Below are 20,818 nucleotides of genomic sequence, written 5' to 3'. Positions count from 1 at the left end.
TTATTCCCTATGGAGACAAAGCCTAAAATGAGGTACTTTTTAAAGCATGGCATTGAAAACATAAAGTATGCCCAATATACTTGGACTGTACACAGCATGTTCACAGGGCACTGGGAATCAGTGCCTGCCATGGCCAGGGCAGTCCTTGGTGAGTAAACTCAGTGGATTTGCTTCTCATTAATGATCTGTGTTTGAAATTCAAAACTGTGCTTCCTTCCGGTGGTGTTTAATCCCTTTTCAGTTTTAGGTAAGATGGAGAACTATTTTTTTAGTTTTTATGAAATGGGACTGTAATATTTTCCCAGTAATTCCCAGGTTTCCCTCAGAACTTTTGAGTAGAGGCTATGTGTTCATTTATGGAAAGAACCATAAAGATTTTCAGTGATATCAGGGATGGAGAAAGACTAAATCTTGACATCGTAAATAATTCTGATTGTCGCAGAGGTGGTTTCCACAGTTGCCTCTGACTTACCCATCAAATGTTTTAATATGGAGAACTATCCAGGGAGAAAGCAGGCTTCTTCCTTCTACAACACTGTGTTCACATTACTTTACTTAGCTAGTGTTAAGGTGAGTTCACCAAAGATGATGAGCTATATTACGAAGGCGTTTTAAATTCACATGCACGGAGTAAGTTAATTACTTCCCTGAGTAGCCACTACGATTATAAAGCGTTAAGATCATTTAAGTAGAGAGAATGCTAATCGCTGCTTCTACAGCATGTTTAAAGCTTCTGTTGGATACTCCATTGTATAGATAAACAATGGAGTACTACATGGCAATGAGAAAGAATGAAATCTGGCCATGTGTAGCAACATGGATGGACCTTGAGGGTGTTATGCTGAGCGAAATAAGTCAGGCAGAAAAGGACAAATATCATATGTTTGCACATATAGGAGGATTGGGAGGAACTTAATGGAGGACCATGGGGGAGAAGAAGGGGGGAAATAGTGGGGGAGAGGGAGGGAAGCAAACCATGAGAGACTCTTGATTGCTGAAAACAAACTGAGGACTCATGGGTGTGGGGGGGGTGGGGGGAGATAGGCATGGAGGAGGGCACTTGTGGGGATGAGCACCGCGTGTTATATGGAAACCAACTTGACAATAAACTATTTGTAAAAAAAAAAAAAAATTCAGTATATTTCATAGCTGCAAATAAATAAATAAATAAATAAAATAAAACCAGTTCTCTCTCTATATATTTTTTTAAAAAAAGCTTCTGTTGGGATGGGACCATGGCCAATTTAAAATCACTTTATTGTTTTAAAATAGTTTATTGTCAAATTGGTTTCCATATAACAGCCAGTGCTCATCCCAAAAAGTGCCCTCCTCCATGCCCATCACCCCCCCTTCCCCTCTCCCCCACCCCCATCAGCCCTCAGTTTGTTCTCAGCATTCAAGAGCCTCTCATGGTTTGGGGAGCCTGGGTGGCTCAGTTGGTTAGGCATCCAATTTTGGCTCAGGTCATGATCTCATGGTTTGTGGGTTTGAGCCCCACATCCGGCTCTGTGCTGACAGCCAGTTCAGAGCCTGGAGACTTTTGGATTCTGTGTCTCTCTCTCTCTCTGACCCTCCCCTGCTCACACTGTGTCTCTCTCTTAGAAATAAATTTAAAAATTTTAAATTTTAAAAATCCATTTAACAAATATATTTTAAATATATTTTTTTAAAAAAGAGTCTCTCATGGTTTGCCTTCCTCCCTCTCCCTCACTATTTTTCCCCTTTTCCTCCCCCATGGTCCTCTGTTAAGTTCCTCCTAATCCTCCTATATGTGCAAACATAGGGTAGCTGTCCATTTCTGCCTGACTTATTTCGCTCAGCATAACACCCTCAAGGTCCATCCACATTGCTACACATGGCCAGATTTCATTCTTTCTCATTGCCATGCAGTATTCCATTGTATAGATAAACCACATCTTCTTGATCCATTCGTCCATTGATGGACACTTAGGCTCTTTCCATGATTTGGCTATTGTGGAGAGTGCTGCTATGAACATTGGGGTCCATGTGCCCCTATGCTTCAGCACTCCTGTGTCCCTTGGGTAAATTCCTAGCAGTGCTATTGCTGGGTCATAGGAGAGTTCTATTGTTAGTTTTTTGAGGAGCCTCCACACTGTTTTCCAGAGGGGCTGCACCAGTTTACATTCCCACCAACAGTGTAGGAGGGTGCCCGTTTCTCCACATCCTTGCCAGCATCTAGAGTCTCCTGATTTGTTCATTTTAGCCACTCTGACCGGCGTGAGGTGGTATCTCAGTGCGGTTTCAATCTGTATTTCCCTGATGAGGAGGGATGCTGAGCATCATTTCGTGTGTCTGTTGAGAAGCCACAATAGCTTATGATAAAGTCAGCTAAAGCACACAGAGCCACATTATCCGTGCAGACTCTGGACCTCCTCGGGTCAATACTTTCTCCAAAGCACCCTATTCTCCTCTCCTCCTTATTTCCTCTCCTTCCCCCCTTCTCCCCTCCCTGGGTCCCTCTCTTTTTAGACTACTTCCTGGTTAATTTTAGGAGCAGGCACTGCCAACTCAAATACCTTAAGAAGTCTGACAGATAACAGAAATGAGTAAAGCTGCCAGGTATCGGAAACAGTTTGTGACTCCCATGAAGGGCTCAGGCACTGAGGAGCCCAGGGGCCGGACTGCTAAGTAATTTATAGACTGGTTGAGATAAGATAGGCGGCCACAGAGATGAGGACAGCGTGTTTAGACAGACAGCTGCTGCTGCTGCTCCTGTTTTTTATTTTACGATTTTTCTTTTTTGCACTTGTTTGGGATGGGGGAGGGCATATCGAGATGCCGGAGACAAGAGAATAAGAGCTAGGGGGAAAAAACTACTTGTTACCCAAGCCATGTTCCTCGTTTTACAGTATAACCAAGTGTCCATGAAATATTGAGTCTTTGGAGCAAGAGCTCTGGGACTGGATCCTGATCGTTCCTTATTAGCACTGTGAACTTGAGAAAGCTGTCTCTCTGAATCCTCACCTGTAAAGGGCAGACCAGAACTTCTACCATAATGGTTGCAGTGATCATAATGAGATCATCCACATAAAGCTGTGATCTCAGAGCCAGAGGCAAGGTCATAACTCAGTGTTAGTTGCTTCTAGTGAAGCAAATGAATCCTAGAAGGGGGACAGCACTTGAGTAGAACCTCCCAGCAACACTGGATTAAAGTCAGGACTCAAATGCAGGCCTGCTCACTCCCAGCCCAGTGAGAAGTTCTTTGCTCTAACCTTGCTTCCTTTGGTATTTGTATTACTTCGAAAGCGAACGATAAACAACAAGAATTACATGGGACGGTGAGGGGAAGCCCCGGTATTAAGGCCACGGTCAGGTCTGTGGCCCATCTCTCGTGGTCTTGGCGGTAAGGCAGAGACAGGCTGCAGAAGCAGGGGTGTTGGCGGCTCAGGCACCCAGGATGGGCTGTGCCGCCCATGGGGTTGTGCTTTGGGTTCTGTTAAAGCCTCCAGCCCATTCTCAATATTCCGTGAGAGTTGACAGGCAGAGGACACTGCCACCGGCCTGAACGTGATGGAAGGGGGCTGGGGATGAAGGCTGCACACTGACCCACATGTGTGCTGTGCTTCGTGGCCACTCTCAGAAGGGGATGCCTTCCGGGCACTGTATCCCAAGTGCCCGGTTCCCACAGGAGTGAGCGCCACCTTATCCCAGGGCAGCGATCCTGCCATGCTCAAATGAGCAGAGTCAGAGTCCCCGCCGTCTGCCCCCCGCCCCCTCTTCTGCCAGCCTTGGAGCTCCCTACCGCTCTTGTTTTGTCTGCCTTGAGATCACTTTATGTGCCCTGGGTCCACCAGCTCTGGAAGCCATTCTGCTTCACACTCCTCTCTTCACCTCGAAAGCCCTCCTCACCAGTCCTGACCTGTCCAGCTCCTCCCCGACCAAGGCCTCTTCCTCAGCCTCCCCCCAGCGCTGCGAGTCCCCAACCACGTTCTTCTTCCCTCCATTCCCATTATCTTGACCTTCCCCTGGATAGAGACATTCTAGTCAGTGCACCCCAGAATCCTCCCTGAGGCCGGACATCTTCCCCCGAGTATTCACCAAACCCACGTGTCCCAGCCAAACGCCGAACGTGCCTCCCCGCCACTCATCTTCCCCACGTTTCCTGACTTAGGGTATCCAGTCCCCATGGACACCTCTGCCCTCTTCTTCACCGAGGTCCAGCCACTGTGGTTTCTCCTACTGGCCCAACTGCCTCTGCACAGTCCAGTCCTTCCTCCTTTCTCACCTGGACTGCCACTGGCCTCTTGACCGGCATCTCTGCCTTTGGCCTCCACCCATCCCCCCCCCCCACCATATTGTCCACCTTTCACAGTGCACCCGAGTTGGCCTCCTAAACCAAAGTGCAATGGTTCCTCTTGCGAAAATTAAAATTCCGTCTCATTCAATCTGTCATCCATTTCACAGATATTTATTGAGATCCTGCCATGTATGACGCACCCCTGCATGTGCTGGGGACGTGCCAGTGAACAGTCAGATGCATGCTCTCTCTCTGGACAGGGTGATGGGTGTGCTTGTTGCTGTTTCTTCCAGACTACTGTCCTCCTTTCTCAGTAACCCCCACCCAGCCCCGCACCACTTGGAGATTTCAGCACCTGTCACTCTGTCCACCAACACTCTGATCATAAATCATTATAATAAAATGCTCTTTTCAACTAGTCCCCATTTGAGTGGTTTCTAGGAAATGTCTTTTTAAGTTTATTTTGAGAGGTGGGGGAGGAGCAGAGAGGGAGAAAGGCAGAGACAGACAGAGAGAGAGAGAGAATCCCAAGCAGGCTCCGCACTGTCAGCACAGAGTCCCACATGGGGCTCAAACCCACGAACCAAGAGATCATGACCTGAGCCAAAATCAGGACTTGGACACTTAACCCACTGAGCCACCGCGGCACCCCCTGGAAATATCTTTTTAAAAACAAAGGACTGATGGGGCGCCTGGGTGGCTCAGTGGGTTAAGCGTCCGACTTCTACTCAGGTCATGATCTCACGGTTCATGGGTTCGAGCCCCACGTCGGGCTCTGTGCTGACACCTAGCAGAGCCTGGAGCCTGTTTTGGATTCTGTGTCTCCCTCTCTCTCTGACCCTCCCCTGCTCTTGCTGTCTCTCTCTCCCTCTCAGAAATAATTTTTTTTTAAAACGTTAAAAAATAAAAACAAAGGACTGACTTACAAAAATAGCCTTTCAAAACACATTGAATAAAATAGTTCTTAAGATTTTAGGTAAAAAAAAAAAAAAAGCACTTTTAAAACATCAAATAAACTAGCCTTTCCTGTAAGGCAAATTCCAAGAAGAATTTGGTATTTCATATGAAAGGACCTCACGACCCTTACATTTCTAACATTTATCATGGGTGAATTTGGTCGGCCTTTCCTTTTCCTCTCCTATTTTCCGTGCCATTCTTCTCTCTTTAACTCTTTCATCACAAACCCAGCTCTTCTCAGAGATGTCACTTGCACAAAAATGTGTGTCTTGGAAGTTACAGATTCCCTCCACGAGAAAAACATACTGTCTGGTCTTTGCTCCGGATCTGAACTCCAAGTGAATGGCTGCTGGTGACATTAACTGGCTCAACATTTCCCACGGAAAGGAAGAGCACTTGTGGGCCACAGACAGGAGGTGGGTTCCAGGCAGGACCTTCCACAGGTTACTCTACCTGCCTGTACCTCAGTTTCCCACTCTTTAAAATAGGGACAAGTACATAGTTCTATATCTTGAGCCTGTGGTGAGCATTGGATGAGTTAATGCTAACAAACTCCACAGAACCTACCTTATCGATTCTCCGTAAGTGTTAGTTACTTGTTCTAATTTTTCCTGTGCCAGCCTGTTGCTCCATAACTTCCTGCTGTTCAGTCCAAAAGGCCAGAGTGGTCTTAGATCAGTCCTTGACTCATTCCTTCTCCTAGGGGATCATAACTATTTTCCTGTTGTTAAATTTTAATTAAAATATTTTCCCAATTATAAAATAAATTCACCCTCATTGTATGGAAAACAATAAACTGTGGGCTCTGGCATATTACAGACCTGAGACTGAATCCTAACCCCACTCTTACAGGTCTTATGACCTTGGGAAAGTCAGTGACGTTCTCAGAGCATCGATTTCTTCATCTGTCGTACCAATGGGACGATGAGGGCACCTGCCTCCCAGTGTAGTTGTAAGAGTTAAATGAAATAACGCAGGTAAGGGAACATAGTGCCTTGTCCTTAGTGGACGCAGGGAAACTAGTGGGAAACATATCAGGAAGGGAAGAAAGAAGCAAAGAAAGAAGGGAGAGAGGAAAGGAGAGAAGGGAGGAGAGAGGCAGGAGAGAAGGAGGAAAGAAGGAAGGGTGAGAGAAGAAAAAACCAGGAAGGTGGGTCAAGACTATTGCAGGATAAAAAAAGTTTGATGAAGTCCACATGGAAGAAAAAGGTTCATTTTAATAAACTGTCAAATAGGATGAAAAATTCTTAGAAACAGGATGCCTTTTTTTTTTTTTTTAGTTGAAAAAGGAAAAGATTCTCGGTCTCTTTTGCAATGCCATTTCTCTTAACAGGGGTTTTCCTATGTCACTCATGGGATAAACTTAATATAAACTTGGACATTTTTTTCATATTTGGGTTTTGTTCATATTTTCTTTGCAAGAACCAACATATTTAAGACACATTCAGAATAATAAAAATAGTGGCTCATACTGGATAAATGTTTGTCTATTTCTCAACCTTAAATAAGCTTTTATTTTCAAAGTTCCCCAAAGGATTTAGTGACATTAATTTGAAAAATCACCCTTAAAATCTGAATCTGTTTAAATATATGGTACACTTCATATAGAAAAAAAGCATGTAATACAACATTCATTAATTGATTTTTTTTACTTGAAAGTTAACAAATGCTGTATCACATGGAAATGGAGATACCTGAGGAAAAACTGAATTAAGAACCTGTCATAAGCTCAGGCATGGTGGGTACAGGAGTCTCCTAAAAGTATCGCAGGCCATCTGTATGCTGAATATCTCCAGATTCATTGAAAGTTCTATTTATTCACCATGGGCCCAGCTTTCCTTATTTACTGAAGATGCAGTTCTGTTTTACCATATTCATGAATCACAGCGGTAGAATGACAAGGAAAATGTAATCAGAATCTTGTTAGGTTGAGGGCCCAAGGGCAAGTCTGAAAAACAAGCAAATCTTGGGGATGCAAATCGAAACTTTTTCCACCAGGTAAACCCCAACTTTGTATCCAAGAACAAATGCAAACAGAACTACATAAAAGCTCCCTTATTGATCAGGGGCTGTGAGACCTACTTTATATGTTTGCATACAAGCATTGTTATTTTGTTCTACCAGGCAAAGCCCTATGACGTAGTCATGAGGAACAAAGGCAGCCTGGTTAGACTGGGGCTCTGAGACTCCTTGGCTGTGTCCTTGGACAAGTTACTTAGTCTCTCTGTACCTTTTCTTCTTCTGTAAATGACTCATAGTATCTATCTCATAGGGTTGTGTAAGAATCCCATAATATAACACCCTAAGCTTCCAGGGTAATGCCCGACACGTGGAAAGTTCTCAATAAGTTAGAATAAATCAATATTATTTAATGAATATTACTATCGATATGATAAATAGTATTCTCATTATTTATTTTTGTAAATGGAACTAGACTAGAAACTCATCATGTTACAGATGAAAACTTACGAGTCAAAGAGCATATGGAAAGCATGATGGTGGATTCAATATCCTACCCATTAGCCCAGTTCCCTTTGAGAAAAGGAGAGGGGACTGCAGCAGCTCGGATCTTTCCCTTTTCAGAAATAGCTAAAATAAACGTCATATCTCCACTGGCTCACTTCGGAGGAAGCAGTCACAATAGGCTCAAGTTACATCAGAACAACCTAGTTCTCAGTGTGTAAGCCTGTTAGTGTTTTGCAGTCCCTCCCAGCCAGTCAGTCTCAAACCTAGTCTGAGCATGTTTTCTCTCTTTACATACAACCTACACATATGTCATAATTTTCACCATGCTAACTACAAGTTTTTACTCCAACAGAAAAAAGCAAGGAGGGAGGCCATTCCCCCGGGGGATGAGTAGAAGAAAGAGATAGAAGAGGAAGGCATTTGATCATTTATTGAGAGGAGCACTAGATGCTCACTTAACACAGCCTTAAATACTTGTATATTGAAGCAAGATGTTTCTGCCTGTGAATCCAACAGATATTCCTGAGAATTACACTCAAGATTCATGAGGCGTCTGTGATGCTCAACTTGTTTCAGAAGGACAAGGCTTATGAATCATTTGTTTTTCAGGAATAACCTGTGACCATTCTAAACCCTCCCAGACATTCATAATTTATTAGTAAATGAACTAGATAGGCAAACCACTGTTTAAGTGGGAACCAGATTGGCAGCTTTCCAAGAGCACCAAAGACCCATGGCTTCTGCCAATGGCTTTTGCATTTGGTTTGCTAAACTTAGCTCTCTGGGAAGTCATAGACTTTGGTACTTGCCAATGAACCACTCATAAGAAGACAGGTTTATCTGCAAATGGGCCCTGACCTACACGAACAGAGACTATTTCTAGAGCGTTATCATCATTAGTCTCTCCCACTGCTGGAATGCTAGAAATGTACAGAAGAGGAAATGCACTGGTGTGTTCAGGAAATATTGTGAATGTATCAGAACTTGGGCTTGGAATATCCAGGCCACTGTCATCTATTTTAGGAGGGGACTCAGAGAGAGGGGAATTTTACCAAGTACTAGAGTTGGTATAAGCACAAGACTATTTCATCAATATTTTAAACACTGGGATGAAGCTATCTGCAGAAAATGAAATCAGGCCAACACCAATAGCCCAGCTAAAATTAAAATTCTAGAAAGGACTTTAGAAAAATTATAACATGCCCAGATTAAGGAAAACAATTTTTTTCATTCAAGATACAACAACAACAACAAAAATGAGGACAGAATTTCCTGTAGTTTCACTTCATAGAGAAACCAATGAGGTACAGATCTTGACATGCGTCAGGTTCAGAAGCCTTTATTTCCATAAAAAAAAGAAGTCGGGAGAGGTTTGTTGATAGGCTCTCAGTATATTTTGTGAACTGAAATGGTGTATCTGTTTGATTTAAAGCCTAATGTAACATATTATTATCCCTGAATGAGTAAAGTCCTGGTAAAAAAAAAAAAAAATTCCCGAGTCACAAATAATCCCAAACCACACTAATCAAATGCATTAAGCAATTATCTTCATCTCCTTTGCAACACTCATCCTGATTAGGACTTAGCCAGACTTAGCAAATTAAAATATCGGACACCCAATTACATTTAAATTTTAGGTAACCAACAAACCATCTCTTGGTATGTCCCATGTAATATTTGGGACATACTGATGCTAAAAATCTCTTCATTGCTAACCTAAAAGCCAGTTTAACTGAGTGTCCAGTATTTTATCTGGCAAAGTACTTCTGCCTCATCCTTAGAGCTCCCCTGCTTATCTAATAGTAAAACTAATTTGCATTTATTAATACTCAAATAGAGAGGTTAAACAGTGTCTTTCTACCACGTTCACATGCTCACTTTGACATCTTTGATAAGTTACTTCACTTTACTATGCCACAGTGGCCACATCTGTAAAATGGGATTAATAAGTCCCTCCCTCTCAGGGTCCTTTTGAGGATTCCAGAAGATGGTGCATGGAAGGGCCTAGCACAGAACTGAGTGCGTAGCAAATGCCCAGTCAATATTAGCTATTGGTGTTGGTAAGGGAACATGGTGAAAAATAAAATGGCACAGAAGTACCTGAGATCTGTCCTTTGCCAGGAATATTCCTTATCTATATGTAGACAATGGAGAGCTGTCAATGGCTATGACGTCATTGATTTGGCTTTCATTTTATTTGACAAGTAGAGAGTAACACTTAGGAATAATAATTACCAATACTGATGCAGCCTATTACAGTTTACAGCGCAGCCTTGCCACATTTATTACCTGGTGATACTGCAAAATGCATATTTCAAAAAAAAATTCAAGACAGTGATTCTCAAGGAGGGAGTGTTGTGAAAGGGTAGCTGTACAGTCTCCCACTCCCTTCTGAGACCCACTACTCTAAACGGTTTCCACCATTAAAAAACATCTACATAAAACACTTCCGTTGGCAAGGAAGCAGGGTTAGAGAAATCCTCACGTACGTACACAATGTAGAAATGACTTCTGGTCCCAAACATGTCTTTTTGTCAGGAGCTCCACACAAAACAATCCTCAGTGTCGTCATCATCAAATACAAAGCAACTGGCGGACACAGCTGGTCAACAAAAGACCCTCAGCAGAATGGCTTTTTAATAGCCAAGTCCAAAGAAAGCTGCAACCTGTGGCCTCTATTCATCACCGGAAGATTCTAAATGCTTTTCCCCTTTTGTAACTGGAGAACATCTGCCCTTCCAGAACAATTTCTCTCCTAGTGGTAAGTTTTACATATAGAGAAGAAACATCCTTTTTTAAATGTTGCTTTCTCATGTCCTTGATTAGGAAACATGTCCCTTTCAAAGCAGTTTTACAGCCAGAACCCCCAACCTGCCTAAATGGTACCCATCTTGTTTCCTGCCTAAGCGAGAAATATTGTATATGTTGTTAAATTAATTAAACAAAGAAGTCATTAGACTAATATAGCTTTACTGCTATGGCCGCCTATGTAAGCAAACCGAAATCTAAGCCTGTAAGTACCTCAAGGTTGTAAAACCAAAATGCTAAGGACAACCAATCACAAGAGCCAACTAGGCTTTAAGCTATAGGCAATCAATTATTTCCTTTCTTTGCTTCTGCCTTTTTTCTATAAAAATCGCTCCCCGAGTTGCCATCTTTGGAGCCTTGAAAACCACTTCTGATTCAGCACTGCTCAATTCAAACTGATTTTTGCTCAAATAAACTCTTAAAAATTTTAATATGTCTTAGTTTATCTTTTAATAATGTAAATAAGTACAAGGCTTCTTTCTGGAAAAAAAAAATTCTGGTGTCCTAGAATTTTCTGTGCCCTTATTTTTTTGCAAATACTTAAGTTCTTAACATCTTTATATAGAACAAGCGGGCAAGGTACAGATGGCATTTGGGATTTAGTTGGTGTACATATTTTATTAAAATGGCAGCCAAATCACATCATTTCTACACAGAAGATATTTCTTTAACATAGATCGATAGAGTTTCAACATGATTGTTGTAGTTTTGAATAGTCATCAAATCAGCAAAATTCAAGAAAACAATGCATAGCCCAGCAGGTGCAACTTCTGGCTCCCAAGAATGCACCCAGCTGAGTAAAACCAAGAGGCTTCCAGGCTGTTGGCACTGGGCAGTTTACTCCCCAGAAGAAAGGAGGCCCTGGGACCAGCGCATTCATTTAAAATCTAGCATTAAGTACCTTCCCAGTCCTTTATTTGCAAAACTACACTTAAACATATGTAAAGCAATTGCCTTTCTAATTTGCCTTGCCTGCCGGATATTAAAATGTGAGGTTGGGGTTTAGGCATTTTAAGGGCTTTCTAAGATTAACAGGATGCATTTAAATTCCCATTGAGAAGACACCTAGATATTATTATATATGAAAGGTAACACTGAGGAGGTTGCTAAGAGTTAGAGGTAGGAGGAAATCAGAAGTAAGTATTTAATGGAGACAGAGTTTTAGTCTGACATAATGAAAAAGTTCTGGAGATGGAAGGTGGTGATGGTCACAGAAGAATATGAACGGCCAAATGCTACGGAATTGCACACTTAAAAATGGTTAAAGGGGTAAAATTTGTTGTGTATGTTTTTACCACAATAAAAAAAAAACTGATACACTAATAAAGGTGATTAAAAACATTTTTTAAAGGTGAGATGTAAGGAAAAAAATAACCAGACAGAAAAGAGACGAGTGAGCCCGCATCCCACCCAGGACAGTGGTAGGGCTGGTGGCAGTGATACTAAGGAGGAAAAGTAAGTTGAGCCCCCGCCCCTGTCCCAAGTCAGGAATAGGGTCCCTCACTTAGAAAACATTGACTGAGCACTTGAATGAGAAGTTGCTGTGTGTGGTGGACAATTTATTAACAGCGCCCACCACTCAGCAAATAAAGGCAGTGAAGCCATTAAAAAATTCACTGCATACAAATGGCCACTAAACACAGGAAAATGTACTCAGCATCAGTATCCATCAGGGAAATGCAAAGCAAAGCCACTTGACACCCACTATGATGGTTACAATAAAAACAGACAATAGCAAGTGTTGCCTAGGATGTGGAAAAAGTAGACCTCTTATCTGTTGATAGTGGGAGTGTAAAATGGTGCAGTCACTTTGGAAAACAATCTGACAGTTCTCCACAAAGCTAAACATACATTTACCACATGGCCCCGCAATTCCACTCCTGGATCCATAGCCCTGTCACATGAAAACATAGGTACACGCAAAGACTTGTGCATGAATATTCACAGCAGCATTACTCATAATGCGCAAAAAGTGGAAACAACTGAACAGTCGATCAACTTGTGAAAGGACCAAGAAACAAAGCAAAACACTGGAATACCCACTAAATGAAATACATTCAGCACTAAAGGAAGTGAGATACTGGTTAGGATACAACATGGATGAATCTTAAAAACATCATGCTAAGTGAAGAAAAAAAAAAAGACACAAAAGACTACATGTTGTATGATTCCGGTTATATGAAACGTACAGAACAGGTAAATCTATAGAGACAGAAAATACAGGTTTTCTTGGGATCATGATGGGAAAGGAGATTATCCACCATAGGGCATGAAGGATCGTATGGAAGTGATGAAATCTTATGAAATTGGATTATGGTGATGGTTGGTAAATTTAAAAGTTGTTAAATTACATATTTAAATGTGTGAACTCTATGGTATGTAAATTATATACCTCAATCAAATTGTGTGTTTTTAAAAAGGGAATGGTATGGGGTGCATGGGTGGCTCAGTAGGTTAAGCGTCTGACTCTTGGTTTCAGCTCAGGTCATAATCTCATAGTTCATGAAACTGGGCCCTGAGTTGGACTTTGTGCTGACAGTGCAGAGTCTGCTTGGCATTCTCTCTCTCCTTCTCTGTCTGCCACTGTCCTGCTCACACTCTCTTTCTCTCTCTCAAAATAAATATTAAAAAAAATTTTTTAAAGGAATGGTAAAAAATGAATTATAATTTAGAGGCTCTCACAAGTGCAAAGCAAACAAAACACTGCCTAAAGTGGCACATGTTTGGGGAAGGCCAACAGTCCAGCCTAATCAGTCTAGAGAGAGATTGGTCTCCATTTGTTCATTCATAGATTTGTCCATTCAACAAATACTGACAGTTGCACATGATGTGCTAGACACTCAGCCAGGTGCTAGGCATGCATAAACTATGGAAATGACATTCCAGCAGGGGAGACCGGATAGTCTACATTGACCTCTGTGGCTATTTATGTGAGACTGTCTAGGGAGGAGTACTGAGTTCAGTGAAAGTATGTAACAAGACTTATCAGAAAGTACTATTCAAGGAAATAATACGTGGTCCAAAGACGGGAATATAAAGAGAAGTTAACTAGGTTGGGAGAGAGAGGAGGAGGAAGCCCAAGGAGCAGTCAATGAAAGCCACGGGGCTCTAAAAAGCAGAGCGTCTGGCAGAGTTTGGCTCAGATGCTCAGGACAATGGAAAGGCCAGCAGGGCTTGTGCAGAGGGATGTTACCAGGTTGGTCTTTAGAAAAGATCACTTTGGCTGCAAACAGTGCGGGTGGAGATGGCCAGGATGGGTACGGAGATGCAGGGGAAGATAGGGCTCGAAATGAAATTGCAGTTAGAGCAAGGAAATCTGGAATGCCAGGAGGACATGTCTAAGCCATGGTCAGTGTTCAAAAGGAATGGAATTAAAGGGTTTTGAACAGGGAAGTCCTTTCTCAGGCTCCTTGGAAACTGGAGAGCCAGGAGCATTGATAGGGCTCATGTGGCCACCCCCGACACTGCTTTGGTTGAATGCTGAGACAATGGTTTCCCAAACTGACCCCAAAAGTCACCTGGGGAGCTCTTTAAAAATGCTAATTTTTACTGTTTTTTACTAATTTTACTAATTTTACTATTGTTTTCTACACTACTGCAGATGATTCTCATAGTCATGCAAGTTTTAGAAAATACTGATCCATACCTTAAAAAAAAAAATCAATGTCTAGGCAAGTGAAAAACAAAATAAGATACAATACAGTAGCTCTCCTGGAATATGAGTTCCCTTTTCTTCTAGTTAACAATGATAAGTGCCTATGGATATCACACACACACACACACACACACACACACACACACACACACACTAGAATATTACTCAGCCATAAAAAAAGGATGGGAATCTTGCCATTTGTGATAACATGGATGGCCCTAGAGGGTACTATGCTAAGTGAAATAAGTCAAACAGAAAAAGACAAATGTCATATGATTTCACTTACATGTAGAATCTAAAAAACAAAACAAATGACCAAACAAACAAAAAGCATTTCTGCTTTTTGACTCACAGATACAGGAAACAAGTTGATGGTTGCCAGTGGGGAGTGGATGTGGAGGATGGGCAAAATGGGTGAAGGGGACTAGGAAATATAGCCTTCCAGTTACAGAATGAATAAGTCACAAGGATAATTTATAATGATGGTAGCTAGCCCTGTGAGGATAGCATCACATTTAGACTTGTCAAATCACTATGTTGTGTCCCTGAAACTAATGTAATGTCGCGTTAACTTACACTTGAATAAAAAGAAAAGGTGAATATGTTATAATAAGAAAATCGCAATGGGTGTGTATAATATTGGTTTTTGGCATCCATGACATTGGCACTGAAGAAAAGTAGGTACAGTTCTTGGTAGGTCTGAGTAATCTGTTTCCTAGGGCTGCCATAATAAGTTACCACAAACTTGGTGGCTTAAAATAACAGAAATTTATTCGGTCATAATTTTGGAGGCCAGAACTTTAAGATCAAGGTCATGGCAGAGCTGCACTCTCTCTGAAGGTTCTAGGGGAGCATCCTTCCCTGCCCCTTCCAGCTTGTCTGGTGGCTCCACACACTCTTTGGTTTGGGCCCTCACGTACTCCAATCTCTGCCTCTGTCTATTCACATGGACTTCTTTTCCAGGTGTTTTTCCTCTCTTTCTGTTTCTTATAAGGACACATATCATTGGACTTAGGACCCACTGGGTTAATCCAGGATGATCTCATCTAAAGATTCTTAATTATACTGCAAAGACTCATTTTCTGAATAAGGTCATATTTACAAGTACCAGGGTATAGGTCTTGGACTTCCCTTTTTTGGGGGAAGGAATGGGTTCACAATTCAACCTACTAAACGGAGTGATTTAAAATTGTTGAGCAGGCCCATAGGATGCTCCTACTCACATCAGTATATTTATTTTTTTTATTAAAAAAATTTTTTTTAATGTTTTATTTATTTTTGAGAGAGAGATAGAGGCAGCATGAGCAGAGAGAGAGGGAGACACAGAATCCGAAGACAGGCTCCAGGCTCTGAGCTAGCTGTCAGCACAGAGCCCGATGCAGGGCTCAAACCTACGAACCGTGAGATCATGACCTGAGCTAAAGTCAGACACTTAACTGACTGAGCCACCCAGGCGCCCCTCACATCAGTGTATTTAGAGGGTGTTTTTAATATAAATGCTCCTAGTTCAATGTTCCTTCCTCAGAATGACAGAAATTTACTTATGAATGAATTCACTCTTCTGAGTCATGTATATTTTTTGTACCACGACTTTGTCATTTCAAAAGAAGACAGTACTAAAAGGCTACATGTAGTAGACAAAATCACATTCAGACAATTATGACATTGCAAACAATTTTGCACTATTTTCAGAAAGAAAATTTCTAGGCACTAAGGTAGGTGTGTCTATCATAAGAAGAGAATTATGGAGGAAATCAAACTATTACAGTGATTTCTCCTGATACTCTCCTTGGCAAGTATCAATTAATCAAGTTTTATTGCAATTGAAGCTTTTAACAGAATAGTTTGTTTTCCCAGGGCAGAAAACAGGAAGAGCTGATCCTGCAAGGATATACGAAGTAGTTATTAGAAACAGTAATAGCTGGACATGTATCAATATATGATGGGGAGTCTGTAGTTAATTAATGAACCTCAGGCACTTACAGACACAGGGGGAAAAAAAACTACTTTCGGACAGGTACAAAGACAGGATGGATACATAAAGCAGTGTGGGGTGGGAACCATAGTAATAACCAAGGAAAAAAATTAATGACTGCTGCATAATTGGGAAACTCAAAGCAGAAGATCTAAACAGAAGTATTTCCCCAAGTTATATCTACCAGAAGTTTCACAAATTCTTTAGGGAGAAGAGACTGGCATTAATAGAGGAACTTAATACTATTTGTAGAAATTTATTGGTGTACTTAAATATATTTCTATTTTGCTTAATTGTTTAAAGTGTATGGTATCCATTCTTCAAGGTGGGTTCAGTTCTTGAGAACTAAAAATTCTCCATTCTTATTAAACATTCCCAGCTATTTACTAAAGAAGAGGGGAGATCAAGAATGACATCTAAACTGGCCAGACCCAAATACAACTTTATTCAAGACCCTGGTTCCAAGGATCAGTAGACTGCTTATGAAATAAGACCTAGGGGCGCCCAGGTAGCTCAAATGGTTAAGTGTCCAACTCTTGTTTTCAGCTCAGGTCATGATGTCATGGTTTGTGAGACTGAGCCCTGTATCAGGCTCTGCACTAACAGAACAGGGCCTGCTTGGGATTCTCTCTCTTCTTCTCTGCCCCTCCCCTGCTCACACTCTCCATCTCTCTCAAAATAAATAATTTAACTAAAAAAAATGGGACTCGGGCAAGACTTGATTCTATCAGAACTTGCCATTTGCTTTTATAACACAAACTCTAGCCTTTCTGATCATTTAAATGTCTGCACTACATCTGCAGCTATACTAGTAACACATCCCAGAAATGAATTCTTAAAATTATGACAGATTCCAAAATAGCAAATTCAAATCCATCAAGCTCGTCCGCCCAGGCCTCTCTGTCTGATGCGGTCATAGATACAAACTTATGTCCTTCCAATAACAGCCAGTGAAATGCAAATACACCATTGAATCTAAATTATTGTCTTGCAAATTATGCTAAACATAATGACATAATTATAAGCAAATGAACGTTCAGTGCTGGACAGTTATTGTTTAGATTAGTTGACTTTTTTGACCAATCAGGTAACTATCCCATCTTTCACTTAGTTTAGTGGCATTTTTGTTTGCTTTCTCTAACATTTTTAACATAGATAATTTAAGTACAGCCTGCACATTACAAAGGAGAGCTTGAATAAATTCATCGTGTATATTCTTTTGTACAATCTCTACTGATAAATCCACAAGTGGAATATCTCTAGGGATATCTCAGTATAAAAAGGGACACTACTTGGGGCACCTGGCTGGCTCAGTTGGTGGAGCAGGTGACTTTTGATCTTGGGGTTGTGAGTTCAAGCCCCATGTTGGGCTTAGAGCTTACTTAAAAAGGTGGGGGGGGGGGGCACTATTTATTTTTCAAAGAAAAATTCATATGTGGCATATATTTAAATTCTCATCATTCAGGCAAAAATGTTAGAAAGCCCTCTTACCCCTGGCCTCAGTTAACTGAAATATAAACAGATTTTCAAGAAGGAAGAACCATTCTTTTTTGTCTAATCTAGTAATAGAGGGCAAGTGGTTGAGTCTGATGCATTCTGCTATGGATTCCTCAATCTAGGCAATGATTATAAATTCACGTATTTAATTTGAACAGTGATAATTAGGTTGATTACCAGATGACTCATTTTGTAAACTTTTGGCCATTGGTGTTCCAGCTGGAGTGGGCCATGGGCTGCCTTCCCGCTGACATCACTGGAAATCATGAGTCAAAATCAATCTGACCTTTCTTCACAGTGTACAGTGGGGCCCAGGCTCTCAGCTCTGAACATTCAGATCTGCTCCACTGTGCCCATGGGGTTAGCACTTGCAGACAACCTACATGTACATATTCAGTGGAGATCCTGCAACAGACTACTGGAATGCAAGTGTTGGATTCTAGCTTTCAGGCGGTTTCCTAATCCAGATGCCAAATTTCAGAAAATCTTAGGTCTGGCTAACTCACTGAGGCTCCAGGGAATAGAGAGAGAATCCCAGCAGCGTTGAGAGGCAGTGCTCATTTTGTCCCTGGAAGTCTGCCATAGGCTCATTTTCCTCTGGAGATGCCCTTTGAGAATTGAACCAGAGAGAAGATCTCTTACCTTGATGGTCATGTCTGCGCTGGATGTTTCTGTGGCATCCGAGGCTGCCTCATCTCCCTTTAGCAGCACGCTTTCCCACCTGACCCCTGAAAAATCGCAACAAAACAAAACAAATGCCATTTGATTCAAGTGCATTCAGCTGGCATGGATAGACACTTAACTGACATTTCGCACATTCCTGTCCCATGTGTGTTATAAAGGAGACTGATGTCGCATCCCCCAGCTAACCTGCTGGGCGGTTACTGGGAAAGTGTACTTTCAAAAATGTGGCCAATCAGTAGCTCCTTTCTTTTTACCTGATCTCCAACTTTGGAGTCCACTGTCCAAATTCTGTGTCTTATAGACAGTTCCATCCTCAGTGTGGAGTGGAGAAGAAGTTGGCATGAACTCTTCCAGAATCCAGCCCTCATACTGAGGTCCAGCTGGAGGCTTAAAGTGAATCCCAGGACACAGAAACACACCCATCTGAATCTAATTCAACACCCAATAGAAGTGACTCCAGATTATTCACTGCCCTAGATTCCATACACATACTGGAAATGACTGAGAGTTTATATTCACTTTTATTTTATTTTTTAATTTAAATTCAAGTAAGTTAACATACAGCATACTATTGGTTTTCAGGAGTAGAATCCAATGATTCATCACTGACACACAACACCCAGAGCTCACTCCAACAAGTGACCTTCTTAACACCCATCACCCATTTAGCCCATCCCCCTATCCACCTCCCTCTTTTAAAATCTACATATGTTTTCTCCCCAAGTCTTGATACATTTTAGTGTTCCTTTTTCCTTAAGCTCTCAGATGATCTCCAAGATTAAACACATGACAATATACAAGGTTTTGCTCTCTTCACCTCAAAAAGGAGATCAGGGGTTGGTGTTTAGAAATACCCATGAATGCCCCTCTGGAAAACAGTGTGGAGATTCCTCAAAAAATTAACAGTAGAACTCCCCTATGACCCAGCAAAGCACTGCTAGGAATTTACCCAAGGGATACAGGAGTGCTGACACATAGGGGCACATGGACCCCAATGTTCATAGCAGCACTCTCAACAATAGCCAAAACATGGAAAGAGCCTAAGTACCCATCAGCTGACAAATGGATCAAGAGTATGTGGTTCATCTATACAATGGAATACTACATGGCAATGAGAAAGAATGAAATCTGGCCATGTGTAGCAACGTGGATGGACCTTGAGGGTGTTATGCTGAGCGAAATAAGTCAAGCAGAGAAGGGCAGATACCATATGTTTGCACGTATAGGAGGATTAGGAGGAACTTAACAGAGGACCATGGGGGAGAAGAAGCGGGGGAAAATAGTGGGGGAGAGGGAGGGAGGCAAACCATGAGAGACTCTTGAATGCTGAGAACAAACTGAGGACTGATAGGGGTGGGGGGAGGGGAAGGGGGGAGATGTGCATGGAGGAGGGCACTTGTGGGGATGAGCACTGGGTGTTATATGGAAACCAACTTGACAATAAACTATTAAAAAAAAAAAAAAAGAAATACCCATGAATGCAATATAGCCTAACTGCACCAATTCAGATGAAATTATGTGTGTGAATCATGGTGGAATGATCCATATTAGGGAAAAGTTTGAAGTAATAACAAGTATGTTTTTAAAAACAGATTTATTGCAGATAAAGTCATCTTCTTTTTTCAAAAGTCTTCTTTCTTTTTTTTTTAAATTATTTTTAAGTTGATTTCTTTATTTTGGGGGGTTGGGGAGGCACAAAAAGAGGGAGAGAGATAATCCCAGGGCCTCAATCCCATCAGCCATGAGATCATGACCTGAGCCTAGATCAAGAGTCGGTCACTTAACATTCTGAGCCACCCAGGTGCCCCTAAAGTCATCTTCTTAAAAGCTAAAAAAGTAAGGCTTATTAAAGTTTTTAAGGGTCTACTTTAACCAGTAGATACAAATTTTATAATTGGTATAATAAATGCCTGCTGGGATATGAATGCTCACAGCCTAAAGTATTAAAAAGATTGTTTTCTTAGATAGGTTAAAATTGACTGTGTAATATTTGCTTACATTGTCGATTTCCTTAACAAATAATTTTCCCTAGGGGTAACTCAGGGACAATATTCATCCCAAACCTGTGTGAATAGCCCAAATTCCAAAATTTCAATTATCTAGCATTATGTTAAACCAGGATTGGCAAACATTTTCTGTGCCACATAGTAAACATTTTAGGCTTTGTCGTGTTGCCATTTCCGCTGCAACTTCTCAAGCTGCCACTATAGAGCAAAATAGACAAGACACAAAGAGCCAACTGACAAGAGTCAACAGCCAACATATAAACAAATGGGCATGGCTGAGTTCCAATAAAACTTTATTTACAAAAACAGGCACCGGGCCAGATTTGGCCCATAAGATGTATTTTACCAGATGGATAGTGATGATGGCTGCACCACTTTGTGAATGTATTTAACGCACAGAACCATAAACTTAGAAATGGTTACAAGGTAAGTTTTATGTTATATATAGTTTACCACAATAAAAGGACATTTTGCTAGGCAATATTCAAATTTCCAATTTAACTGGTTCTAGA

The 20,818-nt window shown here is 41.4% G+C and overlaps 1 protein-coding gene across 2 annotated transcripts in view; it reads right to left on the bottom strand.

Annotated features, from left to right (window-relative positions):
• The window catches only part of LOC120236916 (A-kinase anchor protein 2), a 131,730-nt gene extending 113,420 nt beyond the window's left edge, over window positions 1-18,310 (bottom strand). For both annotated transcript variants that reach the window (XM_039239985.1, XM_039239991.1), the window contains exon 1: window positions 18,259-18,310. In XM_039239985.1, the coding sequence (XP_039095916.1) occupies window positions 18,259-18,270 (12 nt within the window). In that variant the 5' untranslated portion in view covers window positions 18,271-18,310. The remainder of the gene's footprint in view (window positions 1-18,258) is intronic.
• Window positions 18,311-20,818: the final 2,508 nt, after the last annotated feature.

This window comes from Hyaena hyaena, unplaced genomic scaffold (genome assembly GCF_003009895.1).
Source record: "Hyaena hyaena isolate Hyena2069 unplaced genomic scaffold, ASM300989v1 scaffold_6, whole genome shotgun sequence".
Lineage (NCBI taxonomy): Eukaryota > Metazoa > Chordata > Mammalia > Carnivora > Hyaenidae > Hyaena > Hyaena hyaena.
Note: the sequence above shows the minus strand (reverse complement) of the source record. Positions and strands in the feature narration are given on the sequence as shown.